Consider the following 14438-nt stretch of genomic DNA (forward strand, 5'->3'; position numbering starts at 1 on the left):
CCCTTCATTGACATAGGCAGAAAAGTCTAGTTAGCCACCTCATTACTGAGCCTGTTGATGCCCCCTATATGTCTCTGTGAGCACTCCACGTATGTTCTGGAACACTGAGTCTTGATAGCCTTCTTCTCATGTTGGATGTATATTTCTTGCCCAGGAACAAGGCAAATGCTTACTGACCAAAATAATACCTTACCATGGTTATTTCTTTTGCTTTATAAGTAATTTTGTGCTGTTCTTTTTTCTTTAAAAACAGACTGATTAATCTTCCTAAGGAAAATGAAGATAATTATATATTTTTGCATTTGGGCAGCAGCATGGGCTATTCCAGTAAGTATGTATTCCTCAGAAAATCTCACTTTGCTATCTATTTTAACCTAATATTAAATAATATATATTTCCCTAAAACTGAAGATAAGCTGTGCCTAAACATTTAGATATACATGAAAGACTTCACAAGATATCTTTGGGGGTTTCAGCAACCCAAATATGCACTCTAGTTCATGCTCCCATTCCTTTAACTGAAATGTGTGTCTTGTTAGATGGATTATGACTTTTAAAATTTATTCAGACTATTAGTTTTAGAGGTACATGGTTAATTAATTGACTTTAAATAAAAAATTAATAGAAAAAAGAGTATACTGATCATGATGAACACTAACACATAGAATTATTGAATCACTATATTTTGTACCTGAAACTAATATAGAATTAATTAACATGTTAATTATACTTGAATAAAAATTTATATGGTTCTTTAAAAAAATAAAATTCATTCAGGCTGTGCTTGCTTTGGCAGCACATATACTAAAACTGGACTAATACCAAGAAGATTAGCATTGCCCCTGCACAAGATGACACACAAATTTGTAAAATTCATTCATATTAATTTACATTCAGTGTCCAAAAGTCCTGGAGACTTTAGCCATCTTTGCTCATGCCCTGTGAATTTCATTATAATATCAACGAAGCCTATATTTTAAATGAAGTTTTCAAGGGATAAAAATAGGAAAAAATAATATTTTTCTAACATAGGAGAAAGTTAATGTTTCCCTCGGATAATAATGTTTTTAATGCTCACTGGGGAAAATTTGAAATATATAGATAAACACCAACAAAGAAAAATTTAGGAAAATTAAACCATTTGTAATTATATTATCCAGCTGCTCTGGATAACATTTGGTATGTTTTCATAATATCAAACACTTTGGTATTTATGCAGCTGGGAATTTTCTCAACTCTTTCAAATGTATTCCTGAAGGACACAGAAGTAGCATATTACTTGATTTTGTTTCTGCACTGGATCTGGTCACACCTGCTATTTTCTTAGGGGTTTGGCCACGATTATACTTGAGGTGAGTCTTGCGCTAGTGCAGGAGGCTTGTACAGAAACACCAAAAGTCTATCTCCTCCTTTTTATAAAAGACAATTCTCCTTGAGATAAGTGGTCTGGTTAACACTTCAATAAAATTGATAATACCATTGTGAAAAGTATCTGTATGCCCAGTTCAAATTCTACATAAGCTGTGTACACAAAATTAGAATGTTTTCAATTTCTACTATTTTCATTTTGGTAGGTTCCTCAAATCAAGCCATTGGACAGACATGCTGTTGACAAGTCTGCAAATTTAAATCTTCCAGAAAAAGTGAAATTGCCAATACAGGTATAGGATGTATTTTCAAGCTGTTTTTAAATTCTTTTTTTTGGGGGGGTGATTTATTTATTTATTTGAGAGAGAGATCGCGTGAGAGAGCATGAGCGGTGCGAGGGGCAGAGGGAGAAACAGATCCCTGCTGAGCAGGGAGCCCAATGCAGGATTTGATCCCAGAACCCTGGGATCATGACCTGAGCTGAAGGCAGACGTTTAACCAACTGTGCCACCCAGGTGCCTCTAAATTCTATTAACTTCCAGAAACTTGATGGCTTGTCTTTTCAGTTCGTTTTACTTCGAGATGCTATCTACAAATTATTTTCAATTGTTTCTCTTTTCCAGGATGAGTTAAATGCCAGTGACACCACCAAAGAAAGTGGTGTCCTGCGTGAAAATGAAAGAGGAAGGCAACAATATACCAAAGATGGTTACAAAGAAGAAAGAAATGGTTCTGAATGGGCACAAATAGGAGGGAAAACTTCCACACATTCCTTGTTAGTAAATGAGGAGGGGAATAGTGAGGGTCAAAATGGGGTCACAGGAAAGCCAGAAACATATGGTTATGATGGGATAGATGGAAAAGAAGGTAACATCACAGCAAATGGTATCAGGGGACAAGTAAGCATCACAAACAATGCTGGAATAGCAAATGGGAGCAATATTAATAGAAATACCGATGAGAATTCAAATAATAGTCAGAGTGAGGATGCCACTGTTGTCCAAGAAGATGGCCATCAAATAGCTGGAAACAATAACAGTACAGGCCATGAGGATGAAATAAATAGGAATTATTGTAGAAATGAAGGTGATACAAGTGAAATAACAACTCAGAGAGAAAGCGAAAAAAATGCAAACCAGGAGGCAGGAGTAACACCAGGGGAAAGTGGAGCTGGCAATGGAGAAGATGCTGGCCTGGATAATTCAGATGGGAGTCCTAGTGGGAATGGAGCAGATGAAGATGAAGACAAGGGCTCTGGTGATGATGAAGGTGAAGAAACAGGGAATGGAAAAGAGGGCACTGATAACCGTAAGGGCCAAGAGGGTCAGCCTCATGGAAAAGATGACAATGACAGTAGCTTAGGTCAAAATTCAATTAGTAGTGAAGATGATGGCCCTGAAGACAAAGAAGATCTCCATGACATCGGTGGAGACAACACCTCCAAGAGTGAGGAGGATTCTGATGGTGTTCCCAAAGACAAAGATAGCCCAATAATAGAGGATGTGCAAAAGCTCAATTACAGAGAAAACAAAGCCGTGGAAAAGAAAATCACTGGTGAATCAGAGCCAGTAGCTATTGGGAAGAGCCAAGATAAGGTTAGTTTGTGAAGCTGATTTCTTTCCATGGCAGTTTAAATTCTCCCCCTCCATTCACTGATGGTAACACGAAAATAAATCATGATAAGCATTCATGTATTTTTGCACCCAAATTACTTGAGTATTAGTGGGAAAGTTAATAACGGATGTACCATATAACTGCTCACACAAGTTCCAACCAAGTAAAAACATGAATGGGTTGTTATATAACCTAACCACCAGAGTTCTGTCAAGTGAATAAAGCACATTTTTACAATCAGAAGTTTAGTAAGTTTCTCTTAATAAAGAGAAATTCAGAAGCTGAATTTCTGTTTCTCTGGTCACCTTCCCCAGTCATCCTTAGACCAATGCAATTTTGCAGCACAATATTCAGTAACTAATCATTCTTTTCTCCATCCTTCCACAGGGAATAGAAATGGAAGGTCCCAGAAGTGGCAACAGAAACAATATTACCAAAGAATCTGGGAAAGTCAGTGAAGATAAAGAGAGTAAAAGACAACCTGGAATGGCCATGGGCAAAGGAAATGTCAAGACACCAGGAGAGACTGACAACATTCAAGGGTCTAGTCAGAAATCAGAACCTGGGAATAAGGTTGCACACAGCAAAACAGGTAGTGAAAGTAATAGTGACGGATATGACAGTTATGAGTTTGATGACAAATCCATGCAAGGAGATGATCCCAACAGCAGTGATGAATCTAATGGCAATGATGATGCTGATTCTGAAGGTGACAATAACAGCGATAGCCAAGGAGATAATGGTTATAACTCTGATGAATCAAAAGATAATGGCAATGACAGTGACTCAAATGGAGGAGGTGATGATGACAGTGATAGCACATCAGATGCTAATGAAAGTGATAGTAATGGCAATGGTAACAATGGGAGTGATGACAATGGCAAATCAGAGAGCAGCAAAGATAAATCAGATAGGAGTGACAGCAGTGACAGCAGTGACAGTAGTGACAGCAGTGACAGTAGTGACAGCAAGTCAGACAGCAGTGACAGCAGTGACAGCAGTAACAGTAGTGATAGCAGTGACAGCAAGTCAGACAGTGACAGCAGTGACAGTGACAGCAGTGACAGTGACAGTAAATCAGACAGCAGTGACAGCAGTGACAGCAGTGACAGTAGTGACAGCAGTGACAGCAGTGACAGCAGTGACAGTGACAGTAGTGACAGTGACAGTAAATCAGACAGCAGTGACAGCAGTGACAGCAGTGATAGTAGTAATAGTGACAGCAGTGACAGCAGTGACAGTAGTGACAGCAGTGATAGCAGTGATAGCAGTGACAGCAGTGACAGCAGTGACAGCAGTGACAGTGACAGTAAATCAGACAGCAGTGACAGCAGTGACAGCAGTGACAGCAGTGATAGCAGTGACAGCAGTGACAGTGACAGTAAATCAGACAGCAGTGACAGTAGTGACAGCAGTGACAGTAGTGACAGCAGTGACAGCAGTAATAGTGACAGCAGTGACAGTAGTGACAGCAGTGACAGTGACAGTAAATCAGACAGCAGTGACAGTAGTGACAGCAGTGACAGTAGTGACAGCAGTGACAGCAGTAATAGTGACAGCAGTGACAGTAGTGACAGCAGTGATAGTGACAGTGACAGTAAATCAGACAGCAGTGACAGTAGTGATAGCAATGACAGTAGTGACAGCAGTAATAGTGACAGTGACAGCAAATCAGACAGTAGTGAAAGCAGTGACAATAGTAATAGTGACAGCAACAGTAAATCAGACAGCAGTGACAGCAGCAACAGCAAATCAGATAGCAGTGACAGCAGTGACAGCAGCAATAGCAAATCAGATAGTGACAGTAGTGACAGCAGTGATAGTGACAGTAAATCAGACAGCAGTGACAGCAGCAGCAGCAGCAAATCAGATAGCAGTGACAGCAGTAAAAGTGACAGTGATAGCAGCGACAGCAGCGACAGTAGCGATAGCAGTGACAGCAGTGACAGTGACAGTAGTGACAGTAGCGACAGCAGCAATAGCAGTGACAGCAGTGATAGTGACAGCAGTGACAGCAGTGACAGTAGTGACAGCAGTGACAGCAGTGACAGTAGCAATAGCAGTGACAGCAGCAATAGCAGTGACAGTAGCAATAGCAGTGACAGCAGTGACAGTGACAGCAGTGACAGTAGTGACAGTGACAGCAGCAATAGCAGTGATAGCAGTGACAGTGACAGCAGTGACAGTGACAGCGACAGCAGCAATAGCAGTGACAGCAGTGATAGTGACAGCAGTGACAGTAGCGACAGTGACAGCAGCGACAGCAGCAATAGCAGTGATAGTGACAGCAGTGACAGTGACAGCGACAGCAGCAATAGCAGTGACAGCAGTGATAGTGACAGCAGTGACAGTGACAGCGACAGCGACAGTGACAGCAACAGCAATAGCAGTGACAGTAGTGACAGCAATAGTGACAGCAGCGACAGTGACAGCAGTGACAGTAGCGACAGCGCATCTGACAATGATGAGAGTCACAGCAAGACCAACTCCGGTAACGGCAAAAATGGAAATGACAGTGAGAGTGACAGTGAGGACAGTGACAGTAATCACTCAACCAGTGATGATTAGAACAGAAGAAAAACCCACAAGATTTTTTTTTTTAAGTCTAGTGAGTAACTGATAGGAAGTGACGATTCCCAAGGAAGGAAAGGAAGGGGAGACATCGACGGAGACGCCTACGTTTATAGGAGCGATGAGAGCAACAAACTGCCACATTTGGAACCCAGTCCCCACACCCTCAGGAGAGAATCTGAATGCAGGCCCTTTGGTGTGTGCATATGAAAACAGGTTGTGAAAAGGTTTGTTTATAAAGCGTACATCGAAACATAAAGAACAGTGGAAACATTCTTTAATACTTTACACAGAAACCTCAAGTAATCACGTACTATACAACTTTGCTTTAAACGCCAAGCGCTTTAGGGAATCGTAGCTTAGAAACAACCTGTGGCAACAACCTGTTGCCTTCATCTTTCAGTAATTACACGTTCTGGCTAGAAGGTCTGCTTACCGCTGAGGAGAAAGGTGCTGTTACCACGACATCCAGCTCGGCCACTGATTCATTTGCTTGTTCCAAGGAGGAAGTAAACTTGTCACTTGAAAAAGAAATGCAGCAACAACGGAACCTAAATGGACCCTGGGGGTAATCTTTGTAATTATTGAATAGAATAATTTCAAATTAGAACAAAATTTGAAGAGTGCTAGTCAGAAAATAATTCAGGGCTGGTTTAAATAACAAAATCTGGTGTGTAGTATGACATTCCTGCAAAGCCCTGGAAATTTTGCATAATGTCCCTAAAGCTACCGACAAATCGATGCAGCGCTTAGAACAGTATCTTGCCTCCAGCAGCCACTTTCCGAATATGAACAAAGAAATGATACACAAATGAAGGATTCTTAAGGCGGGGTTACTCTTTGAACTCTATGTTCAGAGCTCTGTTAAGTGGAATCAGTGTTTTCCACCACGTGTCAAACTTGGCTCCCATCTCCCTTGTAAACACCCACATGCCCAAACTTCCAAATTAGACTCTGAGACACCCTTTTCACTGTCGATTGCCTTAATAAAGCCAACAGTTGCTGGTAGGTAATGCTTTGGAAATTACTCTTTTTTGAGAGTCATATAATGCAGCTGAAATCTGAGCGTTGATTATTCTGCGTTTGCATGAATGAGGGTAATTCTTAATTTTGAGATGAAGCCCAAACCCTAGAACATGAGGATCTTAAAGGTGTATGCAACTATATATTTAATAGGGTGGAGGTAAAATTTAATATCCAAACTAATATACTTTTGAGAGTGAAGGGGGGTGCTATCAATAATTACTTGGGGACAGCAGGTGTAAACTGAGATTGTTCAGGGATCACGAGAGATACAGTAAACATTGCCATAAACCTTTAAGGTATTTTTCAAAATTTAGTAGAGATGATTTGTAATTTCCCTCTTTTCCTATTTAGGCAATTATTTTAGATTTATTTTAATTCAAATGTAAAAACCTGTGTAAAAAAGTTCTGAATGCGACTCCTTTGATGCTAATCTCAACCAGTCATCAGTTGACAATTTATTTTCTAATATTATGCATATTTTATACAGAGTTTTAGTAGGGTTTTCCCCCCATCTTCTTTCTCCTTTAATACAAGAATTTCTTAGTTGAAATCAATATTACAAAGAATATTTCTGAAGGCTTTAAAGATACTACTATTCGTAAACTATCTGGTAACTCCTAAAACTGTAACATTTCAGGTTTCTACTATATCATAATCATGCAAATGGCTCCAAACTTCTTTCCTTAAAATATGCTCTAGATTTTTAACTCCTTTAGGCTTCAGGATGTTTATTTTTGTCTTTTTTTAATTTGTAAAGTGTGGCTTCTAGTACCTGTCTCACCTATTTTAAGAGGTTGTTATGAGCTTAAATCAGGCAATGGATGTGAAACTCTTTGTAAATTGTACAAGATATGTAATTTAAAGGGATATGAATTTTGGTGCTATAATAAACATCTATTTATGTGACTATTCACAAGAAAAATTCCCTTAGTCTAAATGGGTTTTTGCAAGTAATTATTCCTTCCATCACATTTTTAAAATTTAGCTGTTTTTAACCAAAAAGATAATATATTTATATTACAAAAAATTCAAATAGTATGAAAAGGTATTAAAAATATTAAATCTTCATCATCCCAGATTTCCAATCTTCTACTTCTCTTCCATAGAAGGAGTTCTCATTACTAATATCTTGTGAAACTTTCCAGAAATATTCTATGTACATATAAGCACATATATTTCCCTTTTAGAAACACATGGAAGTTTACTATACACCATGTGCTTATCTTACTCTTTTTAACCAAGAATATGCCTTGAATACTGGTTCATAGCACAAAGACTGACATCCCCCCCCCCAACCCCAGTTGTGTTGTATTTCAATCTATGAACATAGGTATTTAATCTGTCCTCTTTTTCCATCACTTTCTAAGCCATTTCTGTTCCAATGAGAGACTCTGTAGGTAAAAAGCATGAGTCAATAGCCCAAGTTGGATAAATTCCCAACCAGTTCTTATAAAGACTTCATCTTAAGAAGTATTTGGGGGGATAAAGGAGATGATCAGAAACTGGGGTTAATGTCAGAAACAATGAAAGAAGACTATGATCCTGATTTTCTTATATAATACCTACATTGACCTTTGGTTCTTTGAGGGAAAAATAAAAGTGACCTCTTCAAGGACATCTCAAGAGTAGATCCTTCGAATATAGGAAGTCTGGTATTAGAAAACAAAATCTACTTCGTGTTATTTTCTGGAATAAGATTAGTAAGCTATCCGTTAACATTGCCCATGGGAGCAGTATTTTTTGGACTGTAGGTTGCCACTCATTTAGTAGGTCATGATATCAATTTAGTGGCTCATGCCCTACATTTTGTAAAGTGAAAGAATAAAAAGGAAAAATCTTGGTGTATCATATGTAACATTTTATGAAACCTGACAATATTTACCTCTACATACATGCATACTTACATACATAGTATGTCTAAGTTTGCATATTCTAGGACATGATGTAAAATATTGTCCTGACTCAGTATAGTAAAAAAAAGATTTGAAAGCCATCGATTTAGAAAGCATTATAAAACATTATTGCTGTTAGTAGTCATTTCATATTTACTTTCCACATTAACTTTCCTCTTTACAAACCTATAAATTTCCCACTTTTGAAGCGGTAGTTTAAAAAAAAAAGAAAGAAAAAGTAGTGTACTTGTGGAGGAGTGGGAAAAGTGGTGGTGGGGGATGGGTTTCTGCATTTATTTGTGCTACAGTGGAAGAGCCTAGGTAACACTGTCATCTTTTGAACAAGAAGCTGTCATTGTGGTGCTGGTGACTTTGCTGGGGATTCAGATTTCTTTTTGGTTGCATGGGTTACTCCGTATCTGGCTGAAGATGAATGATCTTCAAATGGACTCTCATCAGTTGTATTATCTTTTCCACTTAATCCAGGAATTCCTTCCACACCTGCTCATACCACAAATCAGGAAATGTAGTAAGGGCTTTGTTTGATTATTTATAAAATATATTTCTTAAAAAAGGTTATAAAAAGATAACCTTTAGAGAGTCCAACCTAACCATATGAACAAATTTTAAATTATTAACTGAAATGGGATTTCCCAGAAGTCAAGATTGCTTTATGGTTTGTAATGGAAGTTTTGAAAAACTTTAGACCAAAATAGCTAGGAACAATTTTCCTTTCCCTAAAAGGAGTAGGAATAGAATAGAATAGTTCAGTCATAGATGAAAATATCATTGTGTTCTCACAGTGGTCCATTCACTGCTGCTAGCAAGCAAATCCTCTAGAGAATGAAACAAGCCAACAACACAATGTTCCCAACAGGGATCTTGGGTTCATATGGTCAAAAATAAAAGTCAATCCCTACAGAGCTCTCATGTAGCTTAGAAAACTGGTGTAAAGTCTAAAGATCACCAACATGTTAGACTCTGTGTGTTTTCTATTAGTTTGCACAGTCCCAACTTTACAGAGAACTTTATCAGAAGGTGCTTCTCTTACTCCCAAGTCCATTATTTTGGGCTTTGACACTAGCCAACCTCCTCCCTCCTTTACCCTTTTCTTCTTTTCCTCCCTAGTATTTTTCCCTTCAAAGAGATGAAGAAATTGTGGTGAGGCAATGCTTTGTCCTTGGCAGAATTTAATTCCTGGGTGTCTTCCTGTCTGAGGTCCCAGACAAACCACATGGTCAGGACTGCTAGGCTTGAGTTTGTATCACTGGCCCTTTCTCCTGCTCCCAGGTTTCAGTTGCAACTAGCTGGGACCCAACTCCCACTCTTTAGTATTCTCCTTAGTTGAAACCACTGAATTTTTCCCTGCTATCCCAACTCCATCTCCTTATCCTCAGACCAATCTGAAGAAGACAGAAGATACTTAGGCTGTAACAGACCAACATTTAGGCTTGGCATATGTACTTCTTGTCTTATCCTAATTCCAGTAAGTAGAACCTTATGCTGTCCCCAAATGACAATCCCCTTTAATCCTTCTAATTGGCTTCTGCATAGCCTTCTCATGATCTTGTATACTGATCAGAACTGTCCCAGCCCAGTCAGCCTAAGATCACCAGCAAACCTGTTGTCTGATACAACTGGGTTTACTGACTCAATGAAAAGAGACTGTATGTAAGAGCAGCCTCAGATATCTTGGCAAACAAAGAAAAAGAAAGAATTATTACAGGATTTTGGGAAAGGGTGAAATTTAGGCAATATTTAAATGAAGCAGTGTTCAGGAGGCTCAAAGCAAAGCAGTACTGTGGCTAATGGACCCATCATCAGGTTTGGACTGTGAAGTAGACTCGGGTTCCCACGTCCTTGTAAAGTGCAAAGTTAAGAGGGTGTGGACTGTTGTACTCAGAAATCCCTTATATGCATCTCTGCATCAGGGCTATAAATTGAGACTGATTCTCTCTGGCCAAGGGCCTTAGACCTTTCAGCAAAATTGGGGTGTTTTATTACTATTTTTTTGATATATTTTTAAACAGCAGAGTCCTGATAATCTATGATTTTAGAGAACAAAGTTTCACAGTGATTAATAAAGCAGGAGTCATTCAAAGTAGGAGGTTGTTATGATACTTTCCCGTGTCCTTGAGAATGAAGATTATTTTCTATTAGTTTTTCATCTGGCTTTATCTGTGTCTGTTATTCCAGTCTGTTGATTCAGATTTCTTCTCTTTCAGTCTAAGCTAATTTTTTTACTTCCCCAGGAGGATTGTTTCTGCTAAAACCAAGACTCTGCTTACCTTGCTAGTCTTTTCCTTCAAATCTGGCAGAGCTCTCAATGGCTGCCTGTTCTTTAAGTATTGCCCATTCCACATCACCACCGTTGGACTTTGATGCACTCCCATGATTTCTGTTTCTTTTTTGTTGATTACTCTCTGTCCTCTGGACACACAATGTCATTTCCTCTTAGTCCCAGCATTTTGCACACAAATTTCTCTTTTTAAACCCTGCAGCATGGCACTTCTCTGCTGCCATTTCTCACAGCCTCATGGAGACAGGGAGCTCCATGTTCTGTCTCCCTTCTGTCTACTTCATTCAGCTACTAGGAGCCCACAAAAACTGGTCAAGTTCTGGTATTGAATAGTTTCCATCTCTAACTGAATTTGAGGCCTCTTCTGGAAGTCAAGTTGTTGTGCACTAACTTTATGTTTTCTTTCTCAGGAATCTGATTCCCGGTTTCTGAAGTTTGATTCTGAATTTTTATATATTTCTCCTCCTCACCTTTTTTGGTTAGTCTTAAGTAGTTAAGAGCTTGACATTTATAAGGGTTTCTGGCTTTTATCTTTTGGTAAGCTTAAATTGCCATATTTCCCAGGAAATATCTGGGAATGGATACTATGGATGTGGGATAACAGTGGAAGGAACATAAAGTTGGATCAGGAGGAAGTTATTGATATGGGTTCACTAAGCAGAGATTCTGCATTTAATCTTGTAGTTTAAGGAGTTAGAAAGGCCTCTAAGAGTCCAGCTGGATGACTGACTGAAACATGGACCAAAAGGTGGCTCCCAGTGAGTAAATTGCAAATGTTTGACCTCCTTCAACTTGATGTAGAGGGAGAGATTAAAAAATTTAAGGAGATTGGAATTTTGGAGTGGATTTGTCATTTAAGACTACTCATCTATACTGGGAGGGTCTAGAAGACGTATCTTTCATCAATACTTTTTTTTTTTAATTTTTTTTTAAATTTATTTATGATAGTCACAGAGAGAGAGAGAGAGAGAGAGGCAGAGACACAGGCAGAGGGAGAAGCAGGCTCCATGCACCGGGAGCCCGACGTGGGATTCGATCCCGGGTCTCCAGGATCGCGCCCTGGGCCAAAGGCAGGCGCCAAACCGCTGCGCCACCCAGGGATCCCTCTTTCATCAATACTTTAAGAAATAAATTTGTGAGAGGAGCCCTAGCATCACTGAAAAACTCCATGAACATTCTTCTCTGTAGGCCAGACCTTATAGTGGGAATCCCAACCATTCAATTTGAAACCTAATGCAATGAAGACAATGGGATCCCAAAGGTGACAGAGGCTAAGAGGTGGCACTCAACTGCCAAAGGCAAGGTGGGTATGGTTACTGTATTGGATAGCAAAATCAAAATAACAACTGAAATAGTCTGACTTGTGAAGACCTATGGCATTAGTTAACCATGGTACTCCTGGAAGTGAAATTGATGGTGAGCCTAATAAATTCTTTATCTGTATAAGCAGAAAAGTCCTATGTTAAAAGTCTAATTCAAATAATAAAAAAAAGAGATTTACAGTCCCTAAATCAATTCCCGGACTTGAAATAGTTTATAGACTCAGAACCCCTTGAGGAAGACACTATTGAAAACTTATATTTTTCCTAGCTTTCCCCAAAGGAACTGATGGCCTTTTACCAGAGTAACTGTACATCATTGTGGAAAATAAAGCAATGAGACATTGTGAGACCACTGGACACTGACTCTGAACTGACATAAATTCTAGGAGACCCAAAATGTCACTATGGCCCAGCAGTCAGAGCAGGGGCGAGTGGAAGTCAGGTGAACAACATCTGAGTTTCAGCTCAGATCCATCTCACTAAGAAAGAAGCACAAGGCCTAGTAGGCCTCTTTGGATTTTAGAGACAATATATTTCTCATTTGGGTGTGTTATTCCAGCCCATATACTGAGTGGACCAAAAAACTGCTAGTTTTGAATGGGGCCCCAAATAAGAGAAGGCTCTGCAACAGGAGCAGGCTGCAGTGCAAGATGCTTTGCTACATGGTCCATATGATCCAGCAGATCCAATGGTACTTGAAGTAGCAGTGGCAGACGGGATGATATTTGGAGCTTTTGAGAGGCCCCTATAGGTGAACTGCAGCACAGGCCTTTAGGATTTGGAAGCAAAGCCCTGAAATCACCTACATATAACTACTTCACTGTTGAGAAACAGCTCTTGGCCTGCTTACTGGGTCCTTCATAGAGACTGAACACTTGACTGTGGGTTACCATGTGACATTAGCTTCGTATCATGAACTGGGTGTTATCTGACCCATGAAGCCATAAAGTTAGATGCACAGTCATATTCTTTTTTTTTTTTAATGTATTTATTCATGAGAGAGAGAGAGAGAGAGAGAGGCAGAGACACAGGCAGAGGGAGAAGCAGGCTCCATGCACCGGAAGCCCGATGTGGGATTCGATCCCGGGTCTCCAGGATCGCGCCCTGGGTCAAAGGCAGGCGCCAAACCGCTGCGCCACCCAGGGATCCCGCACAGTCATATTCCATCATTAAATGGAAGTGGTATATATATATGATTGCTTGATAGAATGGCGAAATGGCCTTTTGAAGACCCAGTAAAATGCCGCCAGGTGGCAATACTTTGCCCTAGGGCAAGGTTCCACAGAAAGCTGCATGTGCTCTGAATCAGTGTCCAATATATGGTGCTATTTCTACTGTAGGATTCATGAGTCTATGAATCATTCAAGTGGAAATTGGAGCAGCACCATTTGCTATTATTCCTAGTAACCTACTTGCAAAATTTTTGCTTCTTGTTCCTGTGACTTTATGCTTTGCTGGCCTAGAGGTCTTAGTTCCAGAGGGAGGAATGCTATCTTCAAGGAGACATAATTTTTCCATTGATCTAGAAATACTGCTGCCTGGCCACTTGGAGCTTCTCATGCCTCTGAAACAGCAGGTATGAAGAGAGTTATGATGTTGGGTAGGGTGACTGATAATGATCACCAAAGAGAAATTGAATTATTCCACAATGGAGGAAACGAAGACTATATCTGGAATATAAGATATCTGTTAGGGCGTCTCTTAGTATCATCAGGCCCTGTGATTAAGGTCAATGGAAAATTAGAAACACCTATTCAAGACAGGACTACAAAGGACAAGCACCAAATCCTTCTTTCTCTGTTTGATTTATCTTGTTTAGCATAATGTGTTCAAAGTATATCTATGTTGTCACAAATGGGAGGATACCTTCTTTTTTCATGGCTAAATAATATTCCATTGTGTATATGGAATATTTTCCACATCCTTTTTATCCATTCATCCACTGATGGTCATTTGGGTTGTTTCCATATCTTAGCTATTATGAATAATGCTGTGATAAACATGGAAATGCATATATCTTTTCAAAATCCTGTTTTGATTCCTCTGGATATATGCCCCGAAGTAGAACTGCTGGATAGTACAGTAGGTCTATTCTTAATTATTTGAGGAACTTCCATATTGTTTTTCATAGTGATTGGACCAATTCACATTCCCACCAACAATGTCTAAGAGTTCTCTCCTCACCACATTCTTGCCAGCACCTGTTGTCTCTTGTCTTATGAGTTGGTGTCAATGAAGGTTTTCACAGATTTCTGTCATGATTGCCACTAGCCTGTCACTGACAATAGATGTATTTTAAAAGACTTTCAGATTCAGCTACTCTTTTCCAGGCCAACCTTTTTTTCT

General features: G+C 39.5%; 3 protein-coding genes and 1 non-coding gene across 4 annotated transcripts in view; 3 read left to right on the plus strand and 1 right to left on the minus strand.

The window, feature by feature from the left end:
- The window catches only part of SPARCL1 (SPARC like 1), a 135984-nt gene extending 129649 nt beyond the window's left edge, over window positions 1–6335 (minus strand). Inside the window, exon 1 of the mRNA XM_072810572.1 lies at window positions 5990–6335. The gene's annotated coding sequence lies outside the window, so the exon portion shown is untranslated. The remainder of the gene's footprint in view (window positions 1–5989) is intronic.
- DSPP (dentin sialophosphoprotein) lies at window positions 277–6359 on the plus strand. The gene is made up of 4 exons (XM_072810565.1): window positions 277–327; window positions 1575–1661; window positions 1992–2963; window positions 3370–6359. The coding sequence occupies exons 1-4, from the start codon at window positions 277–279 to the stop codon at window positions 5548–5550; spliced, it is 3291 nt and encodes a 1096-aa protein (XP_072666666.1). The 3' UTR covers window positions 5551–6359.
- LOC140624069 (U6 spliceosomal RNA) lies at window positions 781–886 on the plus strand. The gene has a single exon (XR_012023606.1). It is a non-coding gene; the product is annotated as a U6 spliceosomal RNA (small nuclear RNA).
- Window positions 6360–6507: 148 nt separating the features above from the next.
- The window catches only part of DMP1 (dentin matrix acidic phosphoprotein 1), a 30943-nt gene continuing 23012 nt past the window's right edge, over window positions 6508–14438 (plus strand). Inside the window, exon 1 of the mRNA XM_072810579.1 lies at window positions 6508–6558. The gene's annotated coding sequence lies outside the window, so the exon portion shown is untranslated. The remainder of the gene's footprint in view (window positions 6559–14438) is intronic.

This window comes from Canis lupus, chromosome 33 (genome assembly GCF_048164855.1).
Source record: "Canis lupus baileyi chromosome 33, mCanLup2.hap1, whole genome shotgun sequence".
NCBI lineage: Eukaryota > Metazoa > Chordata > Mammalia > Carnivora > Canidae > Canis > Canis lupus.

What these genes read in the sequence shown, in the direction of transcription:
- DSPP (XM_072810565.1), top strand. Translation starts at nt 277, where the DNA reads ATGAAGATAATTATATATTTTTGCATTTGGGCAGCAGCATGGGCTATT. An exon ending in CAGCAGCATGGGCTATTCCA is followed by an intron (nt 328 to 1,574) that starts GTAAGTATGTAT and finishes TCATTTTGGTAG; the next exon opens with GTTCCTCAAATCAAGCCATT. An exon ending in TTGGGAAGAGCCAAGATAAG is followed by an intron (nt 2,964 to 3,369) that starts GTTAGTTTGTGA and finishes ATCCTTCCACAG; the next exon opens with GGAATAGAAATGGAAGGTCC.